We start from the raw sequence: 26384 nt of genomic DNA, 5'->3' as shown, positions 1-26384 counted from the left end.
ACTGATTTAATCCTTGACTAACAATGCCATCTTAACCCCTTTTCCTTTTTGCCTATCCTTCCTAAATACTGAGTATCCTTGGATATTCAGTTCCCAGCCTTGGTCACCCTGCAGCCATGTCTCTGTAATTGCATTCATATCATACCCGTGTATACCAATTTATGCTGTTAATTCATCTACCTCATTGGGAATGCTCTGTGCGTTCAGATTCAGTGAGGGCGATTCTCCCAGCTCACTGCTCCAGCAGCACAATGGGCTGGGATCCATCAGCAGAGGCTGTTTAGTGGGCTTCCTGCTGGGCACCTGGGCCTCCGAGCGTCTCCGCGGCAAGGTTTTTTGGAGTCATCAGCTCCGTGATGGAAATTGGTGCGGAGCTGATTTAAATATTTAAATTACCATTTACATCCCATTAGCGGGCCCGGGACTAAAGGACCCCTTGCCCGAGCGTCTCTCCCTCCCGCACCCTGCTGACCCTGCCAGGAGCGGTTCCCTCCAGCGGGGTTTGCAACTGCTCCCCACTAACGGGGAACAGGCAGTCCGACCCTGCTTGTGGTGAACCATCGTTGGTTCACCATTGGGGGTTGTTATTATGTTACTGTTGGGCTAGGGTGTTGTTACTGTGGGGGTTGTACAATGTTGTTGGGTTAGGGTGTTTACCTGTTATAAGAGTTATCATGGCACATTCCAGTGGGGTCCCGCCTCCGGTGGCGAGGTATAAGACCCCCTGCTCCGGCAGGACCCCTTCAGTCTGAACTGGTGTATTCGTGTCAGTAGTTCCATTGTTATACAATTAAAGCCTTCAATATCGAAGCCTTGGTTCCACGTGCTTAATTGTCGCGCATCAATTTAATTGTATAACAGAAAACTCACAGCTGTACAAAAAAAAACAGAGAGTATGGAACAGATCCTAAAACTGGATCGTCTGACACTGGACCCACGTGCGGTCGGTGCCGCTAACACATTCGACCATTGGTGGAAGTGTTTCGAGGACTACCTGGCAGCCTCGGTAGCTATCACTACAGACAGTGATAAACTCCAGGTCCTCCACGCAAGGGTAAGCGACACGATTTATCTAGCCATTCGTGCAGCTCCCACTTACCCGGGTGCCGTCGAGCTCCTAAAAAAAAGATACACGAAGCCACCCAACGAGATACATGCTCGTTACCTCCTTGCTACACGACGTCGGCAGTCGGGCGAAACCATGGAGGACTATGCCAATGAGCTCCTGCAGCTTGCCAGGGGTTGCGATTGTAAGGACGTATCAGCCGAACAATATATGTACGACCTCGCCCGAGACGCGTTCGTAGCAGGGGTAGGGTCCTCGTACATCAGGCTTAAATTGCTGGAAAAGGGGAAACTCGACTTGACCCAAGCAATGGAGATGGCCGTGATGCTGGAAGCGGCGTCGAAGAGCTTGGCGCTGTACCCCGAGGACCACGTGCAGTCAACGTGGCTGGAGCAAGCTCAGCTCCCTCCTCGCCCCGCTAACCCGCGCTCCCAGATCGATCCGACGACGGCGGCAGCTCCAGGTGGCCAGCGATGCTATTTTTGTGGTGGGGCCAAGCATCCACAGCAACAGTGTCCGGCAAGAACGGCAATCTGCAGCCAGTGCGGTAAAAAAGGCCACTACGGCAAAGTCTGCAGGTCCAAGCCTAAAAACGGCAGTGCAGCTTGTAACCCTCCAGAACGGAGACAATCTCCTTTGGCGTCGCAGTACCCACGAGGTCCGACCACGTGCGATCCCAGGACGGCGCCATCGTGGCTGACAGAGGAGGAGGAAGACCACCAGGAGTCGCTGCGCTTGGCGCCCTCGCCCACGTGCGATTCATGGGGGCGGCCATCATGGTCCACGACGACTAGGAGCGACCAGCAGGGGTCCTCAGCATCCACATCGGCAGCATGCAGTGACGCCCAGGGGCCAACGGTGGCGTCGATCTCCCTGGATCAGACCAGGCACTACAGACTTGAAAATTCCATGATGGATATAAAGGTTAGTGGTCGAACTGTGAATTGTCTGTTTGACAGTGGGAGCACCGAAAGTTTCATACACCCTGAAACTGCTAAAAGGTGTGGGCTCCGGGTTCTCCCTGCCAAGCAGACAATTTCCATGGCATCACGGTCCCGGTCTGTACCGATCCAAGGACGATGTATGGTAACTCTTGAGGTACAGGGCACAATTTACGAGCAATACAGGCTCCTTGTGTTACCTCACCTTTGCGCGCCAATTCTCCTCGGACTAAACTTTATGGTCCACATGAAGAGTGTGATCCTACAGTATGGTGGGCCACTCCCTTCACTGGCAGTAGGGAATCAGCCGCAGCCTCCAAATTGCCCAAAGCGCCCCGCATGCAATCTATCCACCCTGAAAATCACTACACCATCCCTTTTTAAAAATCTGGTACCTGGCTGCAAGCCCATCGCTACTAAAAGTAGGCGTTACAGCGCTGAGGACCGGATCTTTATTAGATCTGAGGTTCAGCGGCTCCTCAAGGAAGGGATCATACAGGCCAGTGCTAGTCCGTGGAGAGCGCAGGTCGTGGTAGTCAAAAGCGGGAACAAACCTCGGATGGTCATCGACTATAGTCAGACCATTAATCGTTATACGCAGCTGGATGCGTATCCTCTCCCGCGCATTTCTGATATGGTCAATCAGATTGCGCAGTACCGAGTGTTTTCTACCATAGACCTTAAGTCCGCCTACCATCAACTCCCCATCCGCCCAGAGGACCGACAATATACGGCTTTTGAGGCGGATGGTCGTCTATACCAATTCCTCAGGGTTCCATTTGGTGTCACCAATGGGGTCTCGGTCTTCCAGCGTGCTATGGACCGAATGGTGGACCAGAACGGGTTGCGGGCTACCTTCCCGTACCTGGATAACGTCACCATCTGCGGCCATGACCAGCAGGACCACGACACGAATCTCCAACACTTTCTGCGCACTGCATCTCGCCTGAATCTGACCTATAACAGGGAGAAGTGCGTATTCCGTACGCGTAGGTTAGCCATCCTCGGATACGTGGTGGAAAACGGGGTCATTGGCCCTGATCCAGACCGTATGCGCCCACTTACTGAACTTCCCTTGCCCGCTAGCACGAAAGCACTGAGGAGATGCCTCGGGTTCTTTTCGTATTATGCACAGTGGGTCCCCAACTACACGGACAAAGCTCGTCCGCTCATTAAGTCCACGACCTTCCCACTTACGCCGGAGGCCCAATTGGCCTTCAAGGCATTGAAAAGCGACATCTCGAAAGCCACGATGCACGCGGTGGATGAATCCATTCCTTTCCAGGTGGAGAGTGATGCATCTGATTTCGCCCTAGCCGCCACACTAAACCAGGCAGGCAGGCCCGTCGCGTTCTTTTCCCGCACCCTTCAAGGCCCAGAAATTCGGCACTCAGCGGTGGAGAAGGAGGCTCAGGCCATTGTGGAGGCAGTCAGACACTGGCGCCATTACCTGGCAGGGAAGCGGTTCACCCTGATCATGGATCAACGATCCGTGGCGTTTATGTTCAGCAACACGCAGAGGGGCAAGATCAAGAACGATAAGATCTTGCGGTGGAGAATTGAGCTCTCCACCTATAATTACGATATTATGTATCGTCCAGGGAAGCTCAATGAGCCCTCGGATGCCCTCTCGCGCGGAACATGCGCCATCATGCAGGAGGACCGCTTGAAGGCTCTCCACAATGATCTGTGCCATCCTGGAGTCACCAGACTCTACCACTTCGTCAAAGCCCGCAACCTGCCCTACTCGGTGGAGGATGTCAGGTCAGTGACGAGAAGCTGTCGGATTTGCGCAGAATGCAAACCACACTTTTATCGACCAGACCGGGCACAATTGGTCAAGGCCACACGCCCTTTTGAGAGGCTGAGTGTGGATTTTAAGGGCCCCCTTCCCTCAACGGACCGGAATGTCTATTTCCTCAACATAATAGACGAGTATTCCCGGTTTCCGTTTGTTGTCCCCTGTGCGGACACGTCGACTGCCACCGTCATCAAGGCATTCAGTGAGCTTTTTACCCTGTTCGGGTACCCCTGCTACATTCATAGCGACAGGGGCTCGTCGTTCATGAGCAACGACTTGAGGCAATTCCTGCTCTCATTCGGGATTGCCTCTAGTAGAACCACGAGCTACAACCCTCGGGGTAACGGACAGGTGGAAAGGGAGAATGCTACAGTCTGGAAGGCTGTCTTACTGGCACTGAAATCCAGGGGCCTTCCAGTCTCCCGTTGGCAGGAGGTCCTTCCAAATGCGCTCCATTCTATCCGCTCCCTCCTGTGAACGGCAACCAATGCTACTCCCCACGAGAGGATGTTCTCATTCCCTCGGAAGTCGTCCTCGGGAACCTCATTGCCAGCCTGGTTGACGTACCCAGGACCCGTCCTTCTGCGGCGACATGTGAGGGCTCGCAAGTCCGACCCCTTGGTCGAACCGGTCCAACTCCTCCACGCCAACCCTCAGTATGCCTATGTGGCATATCCTGACGGGCGAGAGGACACTGTCTCCATTAGAGACCTGGCGCCCGCAGGGGACGTAGCAACTCCTGTCGCTCCTATTCCCCCAGTCACGAATCCACTACTCCTCATTGCTTCCCCAGACGTGGCGCGGTCAGCACCGGGACCAGTGCATAACACTTTTACTCCCATGTACAGCTTGCCTGAGACTCGGAGATCGGCGCCACCATCATCACCACCACCACCACCAAAGGTTCCAGGATCCCCTGCACCATCGCCTCACCAGGGCCGGCCGGCCCGGGAGTCCTTGAGGGGACAGCCAGACGTTGTTTTGGAAAGAACGCCACCACAAGCACCTGCTCCGGTTTCGCAACCGGTGTTGAGGAGATCACAGCGTCGGTGCGGTCCTCCAGACCGTCTGGACTTGTGAATTCTGTGAATTGTCTGTTTATATGACCTGTTTTTCTTGCACCCCGCCACCTTTTGTTCTTAAAGGAGGGGTGAATGTGGTGAACCATCGTTGGTTCACCACTGGGGGTTGTTATTATGTTACTGTTGGGCTAGGGTGTTGTTACTGTGGGGGTTGTACAATGTTGTTGGGTTAGGGTGTTTACCTGTTATAAGAGTTATCATGGCACATTCCAGTGGGGTCCCGCCTCCGGTGGCGAGGTATAAGACCCCCTGCTCCGGCAGGACCCCTTCAGTCTGAACTGGTGTATTCGTGTTAGTAGTTCCATTGTTATACAATTAAAGCCTTCAATATCGAAGCCTTGGTTCCACGTGCTTATTTGTCGCGCATCACTGCTGAAGGGAACAGAGGCCATTGAGCGCCCCCAAAGAGGTCGAGGGCAAGTGGGGTGCCCCCTCGGCTGTGTCAGCCTGGCAGTGCCAGCCTGGCTCTCTGGCATTACCCAATGGGCACCTTGGCACTGCCCACTGGGTATCAGGCAGTGCCAGGGGGGTGGGATCAGAGGGGGATGGGGACTATTGAGGGCCGATCTATGGGAAAGGGGGGGTCCCGCTGCCACTCTGCCAGAGGATCATTGGGAGAGGGAAGGGATGATCAGGGCTGGCCATCCAGGTGGTGAGGGGGGGAGGGGGGGGTCAGGGCTGCCATGGGGATGGGGGAGGGGGTTGAAACTGCTGGGGAGGGTGGGGTCGGGACTGCCGGTGGGGGGGGGGGGAGGGTTGGGGAGATCAGGGCTGGCGGGGTGGCGTATCAGGGTTTGCCCAGAGAGGTCCGGTAGGCCAGTGGTCAGGGGGTGAGGGTGTCGGAGGGGCAGCGGTCAAGCTGACCAGCAATCGGGAGGCCAGCAGTGTGGGGCTACTGTGCGTGCACTGATCTCCGCTATGACAGATTGGGCGCATGCGCAGTGGCCCACTCAGCGCTATGCTGCCGGCCTCTCCAGCAGGAATAGGCTCCAACCCCCTGATTTTCAGAGTGAATCCCGCTAGTGCACTCTGCTCAGAGTGTGGGAGTTTCTTTCTGAAAATCCCACTAAAAAAATCAGCAGGATTTATTCCAGTTTTCACGCGAATTCGGCACTTAGAAATGTTTTGGGAGAATTGGCCCCAGTACCTTTAGACTTGTCTTTTGAACAGTTTTACAGTTTTTTGTACTATGGCCTTATCTGCTGCCAGCCCTTGTCTCTTCTGCCTCCCACTTTTAGTTCTACTTTTCTGCCTTTCATTTTTATCTCTGTTTCCCTCTCTTGTGTCCCTCTGCTCAGGTTCATATCTCCTGGCCACTCTCGCTTAAACCCGTTCAGTTAGCAATATGATTTAAACTTCTTTGTCAGATGGTTCCCAGTGCAGCGCCATTGTCCAAGAGAGGTTAGTGCTTCTGGACAATTGCTGTATAAACCTTTACCTGGGAACCCCCGAGAGGGATTCCCCTGCACAGCTTTGGGGATCCCCCAAATCCGACATCGGGGAGCCATGATGTTATAGGCCAACATTTTCTTCACTGCAGTACAGAGCTGAAATTATGTAAAGAAATAACCTTCCTGTTTTAGAGTCATGGAGGTTTACAGCACGGAAACAGGCCTTTTGGCCCAACTTGTCCATGCCACCCCTTTTTTTTAACCACTAAACTAATCCCAATTGCCCGTGTTTGGTCCACATCCCTCTATACCCATTTTACCCATGGTAACTGTCTAAATGCTTTTTAAAAGACAAAATTGTACCCGCCTCTACTACTACCTCTGGCAGCTTGTTCCAGACACTCACCACCCTCTGTGTGAAATATTTGCTCCTGTGAACCCTTCTGTATCTCTCCCCTCTCACCTTAAACCTATGCCCTCTAGTTTTAGACTCCCCTACCTTTGGGAAAAGATGTTGACTATCTAGCTGATCAATGCCCCTCATTATTTTGTAGACCTTTCCATTGCCCGCTCCGATTCCCATGGCGGGCAGGGCAGTAAAATTCCGGCAAATGTCATTTATTTATGTTTATCAAAGAAATATTGATCCAAGACAATACCTCATTCCGGGATCCAGAAATGGGTATATTTCACATCCAAGGATCTGCAATGACATTGGCTGACATCCAGGCACCTGTGTTAAAATGGAGTTTGGTGATATGTGCTAAATTGCATATTTTCCAAATGTTATAAGTAGGCTTACATTAACACTGCAATGAAGTTACTGTGAAAATCCCCTAGTTGCCACATTCCAGTGCCTGTTCGGGTACACTGAGGGAGAATATAACATGGCCAATTCACCCCACAGTCCAAAGATGTGCAGGTTAGGTGAATTGGTGATGCTAAATTCTCCCTCAGTGTACCCAAACAGGCACCGAAGTGCAGCGACTAGGGGATTTTCACAGTAACTTCATCGCAGTGTGAATGTAAGCCTACTTGTGACACTAATAAATAAACTTAACTAACCACTGTGCCACCATACGGTTCAATGAGATCACCCCTCATTCTACTAAAATCCAGATCCAATTTTCTCCGCCCCTCTCCATTGCACAGACCCTTCATCCCAGGGACAACAGGGTGGTCTTTGAACTATGTCTGTTTCTTATTGGCGTAACAAATATTTTGAGATTAATTGATTTCTGTGCAGTCCTATTTGCTTTATAATCATCCCTAGCCTTCTTTTTCCTGCCTTAAAGCTTTGTTTTGTGAACTCTGAAACTTTTGCATGGTTAATTTTAATCTTAGGTTTCAGTACAGTGATCTCTTTGTATTAAATTTGAGAAGTAAGGTTTAATTGGAAAATAATTTTCAGATTGGAATGGCCTGCACTCATGGTATTGAATAAATTAAGTCCGATTATAAAAATGAAGCATTGGTCCAGGTTCAACTGACCTCAGGTGAAGCATGAGAGGCACTGTGCTTGCGTTCATTATAATAGTTTCGACAATGTATTCATCCTGTGCTAAACTGGCAAAGTGATTCCACCTCCTGACTCTGAATATTTGTTGGAGGGTATAAATAAGGTGAGGCTTCTTAGATGCTCAGTGCAGTTTGGAAGATTTTCTGGGACCGGATTCACTGGTAGAACATCATGCAGTCGGCTTGCCTCGCAGTTAGTCTCTTCTGCCTTGTCTCCTTCTCCAGAGCTTGTTACTTTAATAACTGCCCCGTCGGAGGCAAAAGATCCGTCATGAACTCAGAGATCAGACAGGTAAGGGGCAACTTTCTTTTGTAACAATCATTTGAAATAACTAAACACTGGTTCTTTTATATTGCAAATATGTACAAGTAGTGCAACAAAAAGTATGCAAAATCTTGCAGAGTTTTTTGTAATTCCATGCTATATTGGGAAGCTCCACGTTGACATCCTTCGGTCAGATTAGATTGACTCTTGTTCAGGAATCATGGGGTGGCATGGTGGCTCAGTGGTTAGCACTGCTGCCTCACAGCACCAGGGACCCGGGTTCGATTCCGGCTCGGGTCACTGTCTGTGCAGAGTCTGCACGTTCTCCCCGTGTCTGTGTGAGTTTCCTCCGGGTGCTCCGGTTTCCTCCCACAGTCCAAAAGACGTGCTGGTTAGGTGCATTGGCTGTGCTAAATTCTCCCTCAGTGTACCTGAACAGGTGCCGGAGTGTGGCGACTAGGGGATTTTCACAGTAACTCCATTGCAGTGTTGATGTAAGCCTACTTGTGACACTAATAAATAAACTTTACAAAAAACTAGATCCTGCTGCACCTCAGAATTCTGCAGCAGTTCTCTGCTTCGCTCCCTCATCTAAGTCATTGATATAAATTGTAAAAAGTTGAGGCCCGATCACCGACCCCTGCAGGACTCCACTCGTCACATCCCCCCAATCAGACAAAGACCCATTTATGCATACTCTCTGTTTCTGTCAGCCAGCCAGTCTTCAATCCAGGCTAATATGTTACCCCGGACCCCATGATCTTTTATTTTCCACATCAGCCTCTGATGTGGTACCTTAGCAAATGCCTTCTGGAAATCCAGACAGCAGGTCTACAGGCTCCCCTTTACCCACAGCGCATGGTACTCCATCAAACCACTCCAGTAAATTGGTTAAACATGATTTCCCTTTCACAAAACTACGCTGACTCTTCCCAATTAGCGTGAGGTTCTCTGCATGTACATCTCCTTAATGATTAATTCTAACAATTTACCCATGACCGATTTCACACTGACTGGGCTTATAACTTCCTGTTCGCCTCCCTCCATTCTTGAATAGAAGAGTCATATTTACTACATTCCAGTCAGATGGAACCATTCCAGACTCAGCGAATTTTGGAATTAGTTCTCCCTCATTAGCCACCTCTTTTAGGACCCAGGATGAAGTCCATCAGGACCCGGGTATTTGTCAGCCCGTAGCTCCATTAATTTACTTAGTATTGCTTCCCAAGTGATTGTAATTTTACCAAGTTCCTCTCTCCCTTCCACCTCCTGATTTACCCCCGATGGCAAAAAGTTCCACAGATTCACCACCCTCTGGCTAAAGAAATTCCTCCTCATCTCAGTTTTAAAGGAGCGTCCCTTCACTCTGAGGTTGTGCCCTCGGGTTCGAGTCTCTCCCACTAGTGGAAACATCCTCTCCACGTCCACTCTATCCAGGCCTCTCAGTATTCTGTGGGTTTCAATTAGATCCCCCTCATCCTTCTAAACTCCATTGAGGATGGACCCAGAGTCCTCAACCGCCTGCTCAGGTCCAACTGGCAGAGGAGCACCACCAAGATAATCAGGCTCAACACAACAGCACAGTCAGCAATCTGTCTCCAAAGCTGCGGGCAGTGAGGAGAGAGAGAGCACCAAGAGGGGAGAGGGCACCGACACCGAGAGGGGAGGGGGCACTGAGAGGGGAGAGGGCACCGAGAAGGGGAGGTGGCACCGAGAGGGGAGGGGGCACCGAGAGGGGAGGGGGCACCAAGAGGGGAGAGGGCACCGAGAGGGGAGAGGGCACCGAGAGGGGAGAGGGCACCGAGAGGGGAGAGGGCACCGAGAGGGGAGGGGGCACCGAGAGGGGAGAGGGCACTGAGAGGGGAGGGGGCACCGAGAGGGGAGAGGGCACCAAGAGGGGAGAGGGCACTGAGAGGGGAGGGGGCACCGAGAGGGGAGAGGGCACCGAGAGGGGAGAGGGCACCGAGAGGGGAGGGGGCACCAAGAGGGGAGAGGGCACCGAGAGGGGAGAGGGCACCGAGAGGGGAGAGGGCACTGAGAGGGGAGAGGGCACTGAGATGTAGCAGTAATTTTAAGACACTGAGCACAGGATAGGCTTTCATGGGTGGCTATTGTCCATTCCATCAAAGTAATGTTTGGATTCTGTGTCACTCCCTCTTCATTAACCCCATTGTCCTCCAGACCTCCTGGAGGCGTGACTCCGATTGTATCTCTCTTCCACATCTGTCCCAGGAGTATTCATGAACCACTTTCTCACCGGCTACCCTTTGTCACCCAGTAGCCAACTATCATAGAATCCTTACAGAGCAGAAGGAGGCCATTTGGCCCATCGAGCCTGCACCAACAACAATCCCACTCTGGCCCTATCCCCGTCACCCCATGTATTTACCCTAGCTAGTCCCACTGACATGAAGGGGCAATTTAGCATGGCCAATCCACCTAACCCATCTTTGGACCGTGGGTGGAAACTGGAGCACCCGGAGGAAACCCACGCAGAAAACTCCACGCAGACAGTAACCCAGCCCGGAATCGAACCCAGGTCCCTGGCGCTGTGAGGCAGCAGTGCTAACCACTGTGCCACCGTGCCGCCCCTGAGCTGGAGCCACGAACAGCCTTGGTACCCGGGAGTGTTGGAGTGTGTCTGCATCATGGAATCTGCCAGGGTACCTCGTACAGAGTTGCTGAATCTGGGTCCAGGGGCCTAAATGCTTCACCTGTGGGGCGTGTTCACTCAGCGGACACTGAAACGTGCGCAAAACGTGCTCCAGGCTCCGGTCAGCCCCAGACCGCGAATTCATGGATGGCCAATTAACAGCCAGCCAGAGTGAAACGTGCTCTGTGAAAGGCTGAGTTCTGCCAGGGAGGGCGGGGGGGGCGGGGCACTGAGAATTGGGCGGGTATAGGAGGGCATGTCCAATGTGCTCCCTCAGGGTCATTGTGGAGTGGAAGCTGCTGACTCGTGAAAAATAAATATCGATGTTAAAACTCCGCCATGAGTGTGCAGGCAGCGCAGTCACACACAGAGCTCAGTCCTCAGCCCACACAGTTCATCCTGCCCTGGATCCAGGTTGCGGTTAAAATATAAAGGCCGCCTGGCCGATCGACCCGCCCACCGACCAGAAAAGTCCAATCAATTGGTGTTAAATCTATTTAAATTGTCTTCCTGATTGCTGGCGGGTCTGTTTCTGACTCTCACCTGCTCCTGCTGAACAAAATATTGCTGGAGTGTGCAGTGACATCGGGACATGCGCCAAATGTCTTCCCCTGTGATTTCAGGCACTTCTGAATTGAATGTGTGTCCGAGCTTTGTACATAAAATTCTGGCCACGGAGTGATAATCCTTCCTATTCACAAAGGCACCGGCTGATCCTAAAAAGAGGACAAAGGCACCGGCTGACTGACTCCCTGACACCTGGATAACCACATCGATGCAGTCCCTGGAACCCTGGATGCAGGGGAAACCTGCAACGCCTCTGGCTCACTCAGCTTGGCTGGCTTGGTCTGCTCAGTAATGGATGGATATGGGAACCCGTCTGAACAGAGTGTCAGTCATGGGTTTGACACAGCTATGCACATCTGTTTGGGAAAATATACACAGATCCCCCACTGACCCCTGGAATGATCCAGATGCACAAAGATTGAGGGCAACTCAATTGAGGACCTTCAGAGCCACTGGAATTGGGTGCCCTCCCACACAGCTGGAGGTGATCATGTGACACAATGATGTCACAGTTTCTCTGAGGCGGAGCCTCCTGCAGCAGTGGGCCTCAGAGGTAGCTATCTCACTGCCTGTACACTCTGGCTGCAGCATAGCGACGTATGTCTCCTCTGGGCCCCTTCTCCTTGCTCTTCCTGCTGGCCCTGTTCCTGTGCCTCTCCACCCACTGGTCTCTCTCTTTAGCACTCCCTGCGGACACCTACCCGCCCGTCCCTTCTGCCTCCCTCTTCCTCAGAGGAGGAGGCTACCCTCAATGGAGTATGCAGACACTCCATCCAAATGCAGATGGCACTGCCCTGTGCACCTAAGGCTACATTGGACAGGAACGCTCTAGCAGAGTTACCAGAACAGGAGAGTCTCCAGGAACAAGGTGAACAATGTAAATACACAGTGAGGTAGCTAAATGGATACAAAATTGGCTTGATGACAGAAGCCAGAGGGTGGTTGCAGAGGGTTGTTTTTCAAACTGGAGACCTGTGACCAGCAGTGTGCCTCAGGGATCAGTGCTGGGTCCACTGTTATTTGTCATTTATATTCATGATTTGGATGAGGATATAGGAGGCATGGTTAGTAAGTTTGCAGATGATACCAAGATTGGTGGCATAGTGGACAGTGAAGAAGGTTATCTCGGATTGCAATGGGATCTTGATCAATTGGGCCAGTGGGCTGACGAATGGCAGATGGAGTTTAATTTAGATAAATGTGAGGTGATGCATTTTGATAGATTGAACCAGGGCAGGACTTACTCAGTTAATGGTAGGGCGTTGGGGAGAGTTACAGAACAAAGAGACCATGGGGTACAGGTTCATAGCTCCTTGAAAGTGTAGTCACAGGTGACAGAGAGGTGAAGAAGGCATTCAGCATGCTTGGTTTCATTGGTCAGAACATTGAATACAGGAGTTGGGACGTCTTGTTGAAGTTGTACAAGACATTGGTAAGGCCACACTTGGAAGACTGTGTACAGTTCTGGTCATCCTATTATAGAAAGGATATTATTAAACTAGAAAGAGTGCAGAAAAGATTTACTAGGATGCTACCGGGACTTGATGGATTGAGTTATAAGGAAAGGCTGGACAGACTGGGACATTTTTCTTTGGAGCGTAGGAGGCTGAGGGATGATCTTATAGAAGTCTATAAAATAATAGAAATATAGAAACATAGAAAACTACAGCACAAAACAGGCCCTTCGGCCCCACAAGTTGTGCCGAACATATCCCTACCTTTTTGGCCTACCTATAACCCTCCATCCTATTAAGTCCCATGTACTCATCCAGGAGTCTCTTAAAAGACCCTATTGAGTTTGCCTCCACCACCACTGACGGCAGCCGATTCCACTCGCCCACCACCCTCTGTGTGAAAAACTTCCCCCTAACGTTTCCCCTGTACCTACCCCCCAGCACCTTAAACCTGTGTCCTCTCGTAGCAGCCATTTCCACCCTGGGAAAAAGCCTCTGAGAGTCCACCCGATCTATGCCTCTCAACATCTTATATACCTCTATTAGGTCTCCTCTCATCCTACGTCTCTCCAAGGAGAAAAGACCAAGCTCCCTCAGCCCATCGAGTCTGCACCAACTCTCCGAAAGAACATCCCATCCAGGCCCTCCTTTCTGTCCTATTCCCAAACCCCACACAATTTAGCGTGACCAATCCACTTAACATGCACATCTTTGGACACTAAGGGCCATTTAGCATGGCCAATCCATCTAACCTACACATCTTTGGATTGTGACTAATGTTCCATTACAACTAAGCAGTATAGTGAAATTTACTGAGGTTTGAATAGAATCGCAAAGTAAATCATTGCATGAAATGTTAATGAATAAGCAGAATCAAGTTGTACATTTAACGTATGTGCTTTGGACAATCAGTGACATTGTAATAATTATTTTGATCTATTTACTGACAACACTGCCTTTTCCAATCCTACACAGTGCATGCAGTGTGGTCCTGAAAATAAAGGCCATTGCTTTGGACCCAGGATCTGCTGTGGGGAGAGGTTTGGCTGCTACATTGGAACCGCAGAGGCAGTGAAGTGTGAGAAGGAAAACTACATTTTCTCCCCCTGTGAACCCATCGGCAGATCCTGTGGCAAGGAAGGTGGGAAATGTGCCTCATCAGGGGTCTGCTGTACTGACCGTGAGTAACTGGCGCGTCCTTTCACATTGTTTCATTTTAGATCATCCAAACCAGCAAATTCATTTGAGTAAAAATTCCAACTATGACAGCATTTGTTGCGTGACAGTGAATTGTTTGGTGAAACGCCTGGATCCACGCTTTGAACCACCCCGAGTGGACACGCAATGTCCCCATCGGCACATCGATTTACAATCTATTCCATGTTTTAGGCTTTCTCAACCTTGCCCCTTGCCCGAGGTGTGATGATCCTCAGGTTAAATCACTACCAGTCAGCTCTCCCCCTCAAAGGGGGAGAGCAGCCTATGGTCATCTGAGACTATGGCGACTTGATCTTAGTTTATTCTGACTCCACTACCAATAACTTACAACCTCGCTCGGGCGAGGTTTATAAAATCCTGCCCAAGGCCGACGGAGAATTCCGTTCTGCAAGACTCGCCTGCCCTGGAATCAGGGTGGGCAAAGCAGTAAAATTCCAGCACACATGATTTGGATGTATCCTAAAGTTTGCTTGTCACTAGTTTGCACTCTCTTTGTCTGGTATCCTTATCTTAATTTGAAGTATTATTCTGGATTAACCTCTTGTATATGGTATAGGGCGGCACGGTAGCACAGTGGTTAGCACTGCTGCTTCACAGCTCCAGGGTCCCGGGTTCGATTCCTGGCTCGGATCACTGTCTGTGTGGAGTTTGCACATTCTCCTCGTGTCTGCGTGGGTTTCCTCCGGGTGCTCCGGTTTCCTCCCACAGTCCAAAGATGTGCGGGTTAGGTTGATTGGCCAGGTTAAAAATAGTCCCTTAGAGTCCTCAGATGCATAGGTTAGCGGGTAAATATGTGGGGGTAGGGCCTGGGTGGGATTGTGGTCGGTGCAGACTCGATGGGCCGAATGGCCTCCTTCTGCACTGTAGGGTTTCTATGATTTCTATGATATTGTTTACTGTTTTAAATAGAATCAAAGAATCCCTAAAGTGCAGAAGGAGGCCATTCGGCCCATTGAGTCTGCGCCGGCAACAATCCCACCCAGGCCCTATCCCTGTAACCCCACCTATTTACCCTGCTAATCCCCCTGACACTAAGGGGCAATGGAGCATGGCCAATCAACCTAACCTGCACGCCTTTGGACTGTGGGAGGAAACCGGAGCACCCGGAGGAAGCCCATGCAGATGAGGGGGAGAATGTACAAACTCCACACAGACAGTGACCCAAGGCCAGAATTGAGCCCAGGTCCAGGTGCTGTGAGGCAGCAGTGCTGACCACTGTGCCACCGTGCCACCCCAGTGAAGCCAAGAAATTAACCCCCTATAGCTCATTCCAAATAAAAGTGGGCTAGCCTTTCTCACTCACCAGCTGGGTGTAAAGAGGAAAGTCGGATGAGGAGGGTACCGGAGCAGTTACGGAGCCCTCGATCATGCAGTCCTGTTCCACAGAATGATGCTTCCTGACCAGACAGTAAAACTGCCCATAAATCTATTCCTGTACGTCAGTTTGTAAGGACAATAGGGCTAATTTCAATTTTCAGTGGAGGCAGAAAGCAGGCAGTAATGGATGATCCTCCTGTTCCACATCATTTCTTCCATTCATTCTTTTGCTGTTATGAAAAATTAACGTGAATTATCTTTGTCGTAATTCAAAATTGTCACTTTGTGGGAGTGACAGATCAGTCAGCTAACCCACTGCCCAATTCCTGCCTTTGCCAGAAGTTTTAACCCAGATTGTGTCAGGATTGAATTCTCAATCTACCAGAATACTGCATTTCTACTTTGGGACTATTTATTGATGAACTATTGGCATGGGATTTGTTTAAAACTTAGCTCACCTTGTTTCCTGGTACACTGAGGTTAAATTAGTGTCCCTGTGGATCCATGAATACATTGATACTCTCGTCAGGACACTGGGAAATAAGGAGGAATTACTTTATGGTGAATGGTCAGAATGTGGAACCTGCGACCACAGAATACGGCTGCAGCAAATAACCTAGATACTTTCAACAAGGTCCCTCATCGGAGGCTCATCCAGAAGATTAAGATCCATGGGATCCATGATGACTTGGCCGCTTGGATTCAGAATTGGCTTGCCCATAGAAGTCAGAGAGTAGTGGTGGAAGGTTGTTTTTCTAGCTGAAGGTCCATGAGGGGAGACCTGAAAGCAGTCTATAGAATTATGAGAGGCATAGAGAAAGTTGACAGTTAGAATCTTTTTCTCAGGGTTGAAATACTAGAAGGGATGCACTTAAGGTGAAAGGGGGAAAGTTCAAAGGAGATGCAAGGGGCAAGTTATTTTACATAGAGAGTAGTAGGTGTCTGGAATGCGCTGCTAGGGCTGGTGGTGGAGGCAGATACAATAGGAGCATTTAAGGGCCTTTTAGATAAGCACATGAATATGCAAGGAATAGAGGATATGGACCAAGGGCAGGCAGAAGGGATTAGTTTAATTTGGCGTCATGTTCAGAACAACATTGTGGGCCGAAGGGCCTGTTGCTGTGCTGTACTGTTCTATGTTCTATGTTCTTCAAAAGAAAGTGAGGCATGGGAGAACAGGAATGAAATGCCAAAAGGTAGAGAGAATGGAAGGAAATTTCGTCTTGAGTTAAAATGCCAGCACACATGAATTGGGTGGAATGGCCTGTTTCAATGTGTTATGTTCTGTTTAATCCTATCGTGCTTTCCCCTGTTACAGAGAACTGTGTCATGGATACCGCATGTGACACCAATAATGTCTACTCTTCAAATTAATCGACACCTCTGGAGTAAGCGGATCACCGGAACAAGACCCAAAGTCCTCAATTCTTACCTGAAACTTAAACATTGAATACAATCATATTTTAAAGTGCTTAATAGATAGAAATTGTAACATGTAACAATTTTCAGACATGTATAGGTGCTTTAAACTTAAAGCAAAAAATGTCAAAAGCTGGAATAGCAGTTAACAGTAAATAAAGCACACCAACTATTTACTCTATATCTTGAGTATGTCTCATGTTCAAACAATGACATTAGTTTATACATATGAAGAAATAAATATGTGGATATATATATGGGCTTATATATATCATATAAATGCAGCCTAAATTTGGAGAGATCATAGAATCAATCATGGAATCATAGAATCCCTACAGTGCAGAAGAGGCCTTTATATAAATTTATAAATGTTCCAATTATTATTATTTTTATTTATCTGGACCAAAGAGGGTTAACTGTTGATGCTTATAATTGAAGAACTTTAGTGTCTGTTATAGCTTCATTTCTCTTCTCAAAATGTTACTCGCAGTATTGTTTCCGTTGGGGATGTTGTGCTCCAGCTAGTGGGATTGGCATTCATCACTCCCATTGCTCTTGGTGCTGCAGGCTTTGTGTTTGATGGTGATGTTGCTAATGTTGTAACACTTACTGATGATATTGTTGATGGAGCACACCGTGTTAGTAAAACTCCTGGTGTTGTCTCACTGGTTAGTGATGTTGCTGCTGGTGTGTCGCTGGTTAGTGTTGGTGCTGGTGTTGTCTCACTGGTTAGTGTTGGTGCTGGTGTTGTCTCACTGGTTAGTGATGGTGCTGGTGTTGTCTCACTGGTTAGTGATGTTGCTGCTAGTGTCTCACTGGTTAGTGTTGGTGCTGGTGTTGTCTCACTGGTTAGTGTTGGTGCTGGTGTTGTCTCACTGGTTAGTGATGGTGCTGGTGTTGTCTCACTGGTTAGTGATGTTGCTGCTAGTGTCTCACTGGTTAGTGATGGTGCTGGTGTTGTCTCACTGGTTAGTGTTGGTGCTGGTGTTGTCTCACTGGTTAGTGTTGGTGCTGGTGTTGTCTCACTGGTTAGTGTTGGTGCTGGTGTTGTCTCGCTGGTTAGTGATGTTGCTGCTAGTGTCTCACTGGTTAGTGTTGGTGCTGGTGTTGTCTCACTGGTTAGTGATGTTGCTGCTAGTGTCTCACTGGTTAGTGTTGGTGCTGGTGTTGTCTCACTGGTTAGTGATGTTGCTGGTGTTGTCTCACTGGTTAGTGATGTTGCTGGTGTTGTCTCACTGGTTAGTGATGGTGCTGGTGTTGTCTCACTGGTTAGTGATGTTGCTGCTAGTGTCTCACTGGTTAGTGTTGGTGCTGGTGTTGTCTCACTGGTTAGTGATGTTGCTGGTGTTGTCTCACTGGTTAGTGATGGTGCTGGTGTTGTCTCACTGGTTAGTGATGTTGCTGGTGTTGTCTCACTGGTTAGTGATGTTGCTGCTGGTGTCTCGCTGGTTAATGATGGTGCTTGAGTCTCGCTGGTTAGTGATGTTTTACCAGTTGTCCCTTATTCACCGTGTGGAAATATGGTCACCCTTACTGTGCCTCATGTTTGTCACCAAGACTCTTGTCCCCATCCATTCGGCTTCTCATTCGCTTGCGCCTCCAATCTTGTGTCACTGTCTACAATGATGTGGAGATGCCGGCGCTGGACTGGGGTGGGCACAGTAAGGAGTCTCACAACACCAGGTTAAAGTCCAACAGGTTTATTTGGTACCACGAGCTTTCGGAGCTCTGCCCCTTCATCAGGTGAGTTGTAGCTCGTGGTAGCTCGTGCTACCAAATAAACCTGTTGGACTTTAACCTGGTGTTGTGAGGCTTCTTACTGTGTCTACAATGAAACTGCATCATTCTGGCCTCTGACCTCCAGTGCCGCTTCATCCATCAGCCTCAGAATTGTCAGGTCAGCCACACAGCTCCCAATCTCCTCCTTTTAGCTTGTTTTTACTCTGTTTTCTCCTGCAAGCACATAATATGACAACTGTTAGTCATCCAAAATAAAGACAAACAGAAGGCCTATGCTCCTGGAAGCCTGACTGTCCACGATGGTGCCAAAGGAGTCCCTCCTGCATGCAGCCACTCAGAAGTGCCAACATGTTTCTTAGAAGGAACTCTTCAAAATGTAGCTAATGAAAATACAACAAAACTTACTCCAACTTATAAATCAAATAAAGGGTTTAATAAAGAAACATCATTACTCCAAACTTAGAGCCTCAGCCTGGGCCACTCCAAACTTCCCACAATTCTACATAGCTCCTTATTTATAGTGAATCCGCTGGTCAGCTGACTATTACATCATTCTGTAATTGGTTCCATGGTTTACTGAGTCAGCTGACCCTTACATCTTGTTCCCATTGGTCACATTACATCCAATACAAAGTTGTCACCGGTTACATTTGAACAAGCATAGGGGTCAACTCTGCTGGCCTGGGGCCCTTTACAGAAAAGCTGCCATGCCACAGACAGACAGACCACGTTGTTGCCAGTGTCTAGGTGGGCATGCCCTTTTAACCAGTGCCACCCTCATGCTCAGTAATGCTGTAAAGGAAGCTATATGTGGTACACTCGCCTTGGTGGATTGCATGAGGTTTTAAAAGCTGAACATGCATGAGCAAGTCTAACCCAAGGTTTACTGCTGTCCTCTGCTGAAGGATTCTGACACTCGAGGTCAGTTGGTCTGTGTCTGACTCCAGTCCCATACTTTATAACTGCTTCTCGCTGCCCTCAGGGTAACGTGGAATAGGAAATGTTTTGCTCCCTTGCCAGCGTTGACCACAACCCAATTATACGGGAAAAAAATGGTACATTGTGACAGGAAACCAAGGCCAGCTGAATGGTTAGAATTAAACCCTGACACCCTGGAGTGGAATAAAGTGGAATTATTGTGGTCACTTTGGAATGTCCATGCGTCAATGTCCAGTTAGAAATCCATAGCGGAGCAGGACCCAAACTGTTAAATTCCTTTGTCCCTACGGATCCCCTCAAGAACTACTCCAGAGCCAGGTGTCAGGGAGCACAGATCTTCATTCAGTCTACCCGCTCCACACTCCAAATGCCAACTTCCCTCTGAGGGTGGTTTCAGGCCAGCTCGTTCCGTACCCTGGGTCACATGACCCATTCCCGTAAAGGGGCTACGTCCCAACATACATAACACAAACCATCAGCCGATTGAGGAGAAGACATCATCAAGAATGCTGTCAGCAAAGATCGTCCAGTGGATTCGGAAGTTGAGGATGCAAGTGATTGATTGCTCTCAGTTAGAAATGAGATAATTGCAAACATTTTTAAATACTTAAATAAAATGTTGTCTTTTAAAAAGCATTTAGGCAGTTACATGGGTAAGATGGTTATAGAGGGATATGGGCCAAACGTGGGCAATTGGGACTAGTTTAGTGGTAAAAACTGGGTGGCATGGACAAGCTGGGCTGGGGGACCTGTTTCCATGCTGTAAATCTCGATGAGTCTATCACTTTTTCTTCTTTGGCTAACAGTATTTTACATCAAAGATGCCTGCCTTACAAACTTGTCCACTATATCGCGTTTAAAGTGGTAGGCAGTCCTTTCCTCTGTTGTGGTAACTTGAGTTACTTCAAGTGAAAGTAAAGTTCAGGCAGTACACACGGAAAGGCACAATTATCATCAAACGTGCCATAACAGTAGGAGCTTGAATTAGGTTTTTATTGACTACATTAGTTCTCCCTTTGCATTTGCATTAGCCAGTGCTGTATACGCATAAATATCAGTCTTAATCAACACAGAGAAATAGCCATTAGATCAAGCTGAAATAAATGAGTAGAACCTCAAGTCTTCAAATTCTATTCCAATCCACATTCTGTTGTGAATAAAATGGTTTTGTCCAATTTCTATTTCATGAGAACCGCACTACATCTCTGCACATTAATAACATAATAAAAAATGATGGACTGAGGAGACCTTTTTTAACTATTAAAGGCCACTGCTGGTTTTGTGGATGATCTGACTTAGTTGTGATGCAGCCCCCCCCCCCCCCCCACCTTGGTTAAACAGCTCAGGCCAGAATGTGCAGATGCAGAGCCTTCTGAGCTGTGAGGGTGAACAGCCCGGGAGCATGGTCCATAATGGCACAAATGAGGACCTGCAAGCAGATTTTAGGTGGTTAGAAAAGACATTGATAAAATAAATCTCAAAGGTGGTCATCTCTGGATTGCCCCGATGCCCAAGTGCTAATGGGTACAGAAACAGGGTAGAGCGCATGGGTATGTGTCTGGGGGAAATCTTGAGGGCTGAGGGGGTGCGGTGTGCTTTAGATTTCTGGCATATTGGAAACACTTCTGAGGGAGATGGAGCCTGGACAGGCCAGATAGGTTGTATCTCAACAGACTGAGATCACTGTTGTTGTGGGATGAATTTATAATGCCTCTGGGGAAGGCTTAATTTAATCTTGACCACCATGGAAGTAACCATTGTCTTATGAGATGGAACACGACCACAATTTAATCTGGTGGCGGGAGAGAAATAAAGAGGAACAAGGTGCACAAATGACTGCATGAGAAAATTAACATAGAAACATAGAAGATAGGAGCAGGAGGAGGCCATTCGGCCCTTTGAGCCCGTTCCACCATTCATTATGATCATGGCTGGTCATCCAACTCAGCCTAACCCTGCTTTCTCCCCATAACCTTTGACTCCATTTGCCCCAAGTGCTATTTCGAGCCCCCTCTTGAATACATTCAATGTTTTGGCATCAACAACTTCCACAGGCTCACCAGTCTTTGGGTGAAGAAATGTCTCCTCACCTCCGTCCTAAATGGTCTACCCTGAATCCTCAGACTGTGACCCCTGGTTCTGGACACACCCATCATTGGGAACATCCTCCCTGTATCTCCCCTGTCTAGTCCTGTTAGAATTTTATAAGTCTCAATGGGATCCCCTTTCATTCGTCTGAACTCCAGCGAAAACAATCCTAACCTAGTCAATCTCTCCTCATACATCAGTCCCGCCATCCCCGGAATCAGCCTGGTAAACCTTCGCTGCACTGCCTCGAGAGCAAGAACATCCTTCCTCAGAAAAGGAGACCAAAACTGCACACAATATTCCAGGTGTGGCCTCACCAAGGCCCTGTGTAATTGCAACAACACATCCCTGCTCCTGTACTCGAAACCTCTCACAATGAAGGCCAACATACCATTTGCCTTCTTTACCGCCTGCTGCACCTGCATGCTTACCTTCAGCGACTGGTGCACAAGGACACCCAGGTCTCACTGCACACTCTCCTCTCCCAATTTACAGCCATTCAGATAGTAATCTGCCTTCTTGTTTTTATTTCCAAAGTGAATAACCTCACACTTATCCAAATTATACTGAATCTGCCATTGATTAGCCCACTCACCCAACCTGTCCAGATCATGCTGAAGGATCTCTGCATCCTCGGCACAGTTCACCCTCCCACCCAACTTGGTAACATCTGCAAACTTTGAGATGTTACATTTTGTTCCCTCATCTAAATCATTAATGTATATTGTGAATAGCTGGGATCCCAGCACCGATCCCTGTGGCACCCCACTAGTTACTACCTGCCAATTTGAAAAGCACCCATTAATTCCTACTCTTTGTTTCCTCTCTGCCAACCAGTTTTCTATCCATCTCAATACATTTCTTCCAATTCCATGCGCTTTAGTCTTACACAATAATCTCTTGTGCTCTTTAATTTTGTCAAACACTTTCAGAAAGACCAAATATACCACATCGACTGGTTCCCCCTTGTCAACTCTACTAGTTACATCTTCAAAGAATTCTAACAGATTTGTCAAGCATGATTTCCCCTTCATAAATCCATGCTGACTCTGTCTGATCCTGCCACTGCTTTCTAAATGCTCTGCTATAGAGTCCTTGATAATGGATTCGAGAATTTTCCCCACTACCGATGTTACATCTACTGGTCTGTAATTCCCTGTTTTCTCTCTACCTCCCTTTTTGAATATTGGAGTGACATTCGCTACCCTCCAGTCTGCAGGGACTGTTCCAGAATCTATAGAATCCTGGAAGATGACCATCAATGCATCCACTATTTGTAAAGCCACTTCCTTAAGTACTCTGGGATGTAGATTATCAGGCCCTGGGAATTTATCCACCTTCAATCCCATCAATTTTTCCAGCACCATTTCTCTATTAATATTGATCTCCCTCAGTTCTTCCCTCTCACTAAATCTTGCTTTCTCCAACATTTCTGGCACCTGATTTGTGTCCTCTTTTTTGAAGACAGAACCAAAGTATGTATTCAGTTGCTCGGCCATTTCTTTGTCCCCTATTATACATTCCCCTGTTTCTGTCTGTAGGGGACCTACATTTGTCTTCACCAACCTCTTTCTCTTCACGTACCTATAGAAACTCTTCATGTCAGTCTTTATGTTCCCTGCAAGCTTACTTTCGTACTGTATCTTCCCCTTCTTAATCAATCCCTTGGTCTTTCTTTGCTGAATTCTAAACAGCTCCCAATTCTCAGACCTATTATTTTTCTTGGCCAATCTGTGTGCTTCTTCCTTAGATCAGATACTTTCTCTAATTTCCTTTGTAAGCCATGGATTGGCCCTCTTACCCATTTTGCTTTTGCGCCAGACAGGAATAAACAGTTGCTGCAGTTCCCCCATGCATTCCTTGAATGTTTGCCATTGCCAATTCACTGTCATCCCTTTAAGTAACTCTCCCAAATCTATCAAGGCCAACTCATGCCTCATATCCTCATATTTTCCTTTATTAAGATTTAGCATCCTAGTCTCCGAATCAACTACTTCACTCTCCATCTTGATAAAAAATTCTATCGTGTTATGGTCGCTCATCCTCAAGGGGTCTAGATTGGCAATGATTCCCTTCTCATTACACAGTACCCAGTCTAAGATGGCCTGCTCTTTGGTTGGTTCCTCCACATATTGGTTAAGAAAACCATCCCATATACACTCCAAGAATTCCTCCTCTACGGCATTGTGGCTAATTTGATTTGCCCAATCTATGTGCAGATGAAAGTCACCCATGATCACCAATATTCCCTTACCACATGTATTACTAATTTCTAGCACCAGAATAAGTTACAATAAAGTTGTTTGGTGGGGTCAGACTAAGAGAATGTAATAAGGTCCAACGTTGATTTACAGTACATGTGTATAAATAGGTTTAGTGAGTTGCAGATGCAAAAAGCCACAAGGGAACACGGTCTGAGGATATTGGAGACCTGACACAAAAAGAACAGAATTGGGAGCTGAATATTCTTGGATACAAAGAGTGGAATTTTCTATTTTTCAGACACAGTGTGGCGGTGGGTGGTTTCTATGATGCCCACCTTGCTGGCCGGAATGGCGGGAACTCGCTCCCCATTCTGCATACGATCGAACTCTCTGGTGGGTTGGGAGCTGGTTTGCCCGCCTGCCATCAGCTGCCAGGGTCGAATGTCTGGTGCTGTATTTAAACGCCAGTACAACAACTTTGTCTAACTTCATCCAGCCCACCTATTCTCAGGACACTTGAAGAGGTACCTTCAAGCCACAAGAGGAAGGCCGAATGCCTCAGGAAGAAGGCAGCACCCTGCTTCACCCACTAGCCCCTGGAGATCTTGATCAGAAGGGTGTGAGTGCACAGGCTGGCCCTGTATCCCAGGGAGGGCTCCAGGAAGCAATCCAACCACAAGTCTCCAGCCTGGGATACCATCACAGGGCAGGTCAGAGCGACTGGTAATCATGCCCAAAATATCATCCAGTGCAAGAAGATGTGTTCGTCCATCCCTCCCTTACAACCCTTGCACAACCTTCCTTCCCCATGCTTCCCTGGTGCTAGTCATCACCACTCTCTCCTCCCCCCACCCCACCCCTACCAACCAGTAACCCTCATCAAAATGTTGCTTTGTGAACATGGAGCTCGGCCTCCCTCCCTAACAGCACAGTGGGTGTACCTACAAGACTTGTACTGTAATGGGTTCCAGGAGGTAGCACACCACCACATCCTCAAGGGGAATTAAGGAAAGGGTAATAAATGCTGGCTTAGCCAGCAACAACCACATTCCATAAATGAATTAAAAATACAACAATCCTCTATCAGATGCTAAACTTCTTTTTATGTGGCACCTTATTGAATGTCGTTGGGAAATCCAGATATACAACATCGACTGGTTCCCCTTTATCTACCCTACCTCAAAGAACAGGTTTTCCCTTTAGTCAAACCATGTCGACTTGTTCTAATCATACTATGCTTATGGGAGGAAAGGTGGCACACTGCTGCCCTGCAGCGCTAGGGATCCGGATTTGATTCCTGGCTTGGGTCACTGTCTGTGCAGAGTCTGCACGTTCTCCCCGTATCTGCGTGGGTTTCATCTGGATGCTCCGGTTTTCCTTCACAGTCTGAAAGATGTGCTGGTTAGGTGCATTACCATGCTAAATTCTCCCTCAGTGTACCCGAACAGGGACCGGAGTGTGGCGAATGAGGTATTTTCACAGTAACTTAACTGCAGTGTTAATGTAAGCCCACTTCTGACACTAATAAATAAACTGAAATGCATTGTTAAAAAATCCTTAATAATAGATTCCAGGCATTTTCCCAACAACGGATATTAGGCTAATTGTCCTGGAGTTTGCTTTAATCTTGCTCGTCACAGGCTGATTTCTATTTTTCCTCCGACTTCAGCTGGGGAACTCCCCTCAACACTTGGCTAAAATGAGTAAATTTGGGACTAGGGACTGTACCTGAGAGCTCCATACGCATGACACTGTGCAGTGTCTACCCAGTTAGCCTTCAGCTCCAAACCATGGTGATATCACACCAGAACTCAAAATAAAGTTAATCACAGATCCAACATGTCTTTGTTTTCATAAGCAGACTTGCTGATCCAAATTTTTCGAGTACCAGTATTTGTTTTCCAGATTATCATGTTCCTTCAGCTGAGACAAAACAACACTGAATACTGTCTTCACCATGACTCATGACTGGATGTTTTCTCCTAAAGCTTGAGTTTGTGTGCAAGTTTTATAAAAGAACTTTAATCCATCACTTCAGGGGCGGAAGCACATTTTTCAGGAAAATGATTGGATTCAATTCATGGTAACTTGAGGTTTTATTTCTGTGACAAGGGTTGATTTTATTTGACTGCTCTGTTAGGTTGTTGGAAAAAACTGAACAGGTTCATTAATGTCCTTTTGGGAAGGGAGCATATAGGCCTGGTCTGTATGTGACTCCAGTCCCATACCAACATGGGGGAGTTTTAGTTGACTTTCTAACTAAGGGTGTGCCAAGCCATTCAGTTGCATCAAACGGCCACCAATGGTTCAAGAAAACCCACCACCTTTTTATATTATTTGTTTACGGGATGTGGGTGTCGCTGGCTAGGCCAACATTCATTGCCCATCGCCAATAGCCCTTGGGAAGATGGTGGTGAGCTGCCTTCTTGAGCTGCTGCGGTCCATGTGGTGTTGGTACACCCACAGTTCTGTTCGGGAGGGGGGGGTTCCAGGATTTTGAACAAGTGACATTGCAGGACTGGCTTGATATATATCTCCAAGTCAGGATATTGAGAGGCTGAGAGGGGAACTTGCTGGTCATGGTGTTCCCATGTGTCTGCTGCCTTTGTCCTTCTAGGTCATGATTGTGAATTTGGATGGTGCTGCCTGAACAGGCCTGGTGAGTTCCTGCAATGCATCGTGCAGGTGGTACACACTGCTGCCACTGTGTGTTGGTGGTGG

General features: G+C 48.2%; 1 protein-coding gene across 1 annotated transcript in view; it reads left to right on the top strand.

Moving 5' to 3' along the window:
• Positions 1-16832, top strand: part of LOC144500645 (mesotocin-neurophysin MT-like) — a 48965-nt gene extending 32133 nt beyond the window's left edge. Inside the window, exons 4-5 of the mRNA XM_078223911.1 lie at positions 13714-13918; positions 16592-16832. Coding sequence (XP_078080037.1) covers positions 13714-13918; positions 16592-16647 — 261 coding nt within the window. The 3' untranslated portion in view covers positions 16648-16832. The remainder of the gene's footprint in view (positions 1-13713; positions 13919-16591) is intronic.
• Positions 16833-26384: the final 9552 nt, after the last annotated feature.

Source organism: Mustelus asterias, chromosome 1 (assembly GCF_964213995.1).
Source record: "Mustelus asterias chromosome 1, sMusAst1.hap1.1, whole genome shotgun sequence".
NCBI lineage: Eukaryota > Metazoa > Chordata > Chondrichthyes > Carcharhiniformes > Triakidae > Mustelus > Mustelus asterias.
The sequence above is the reverse complement of the archived record's forward strand: the minus strand, read 5'-3'. Positions and strand labels throughout refer to the sequence as shown.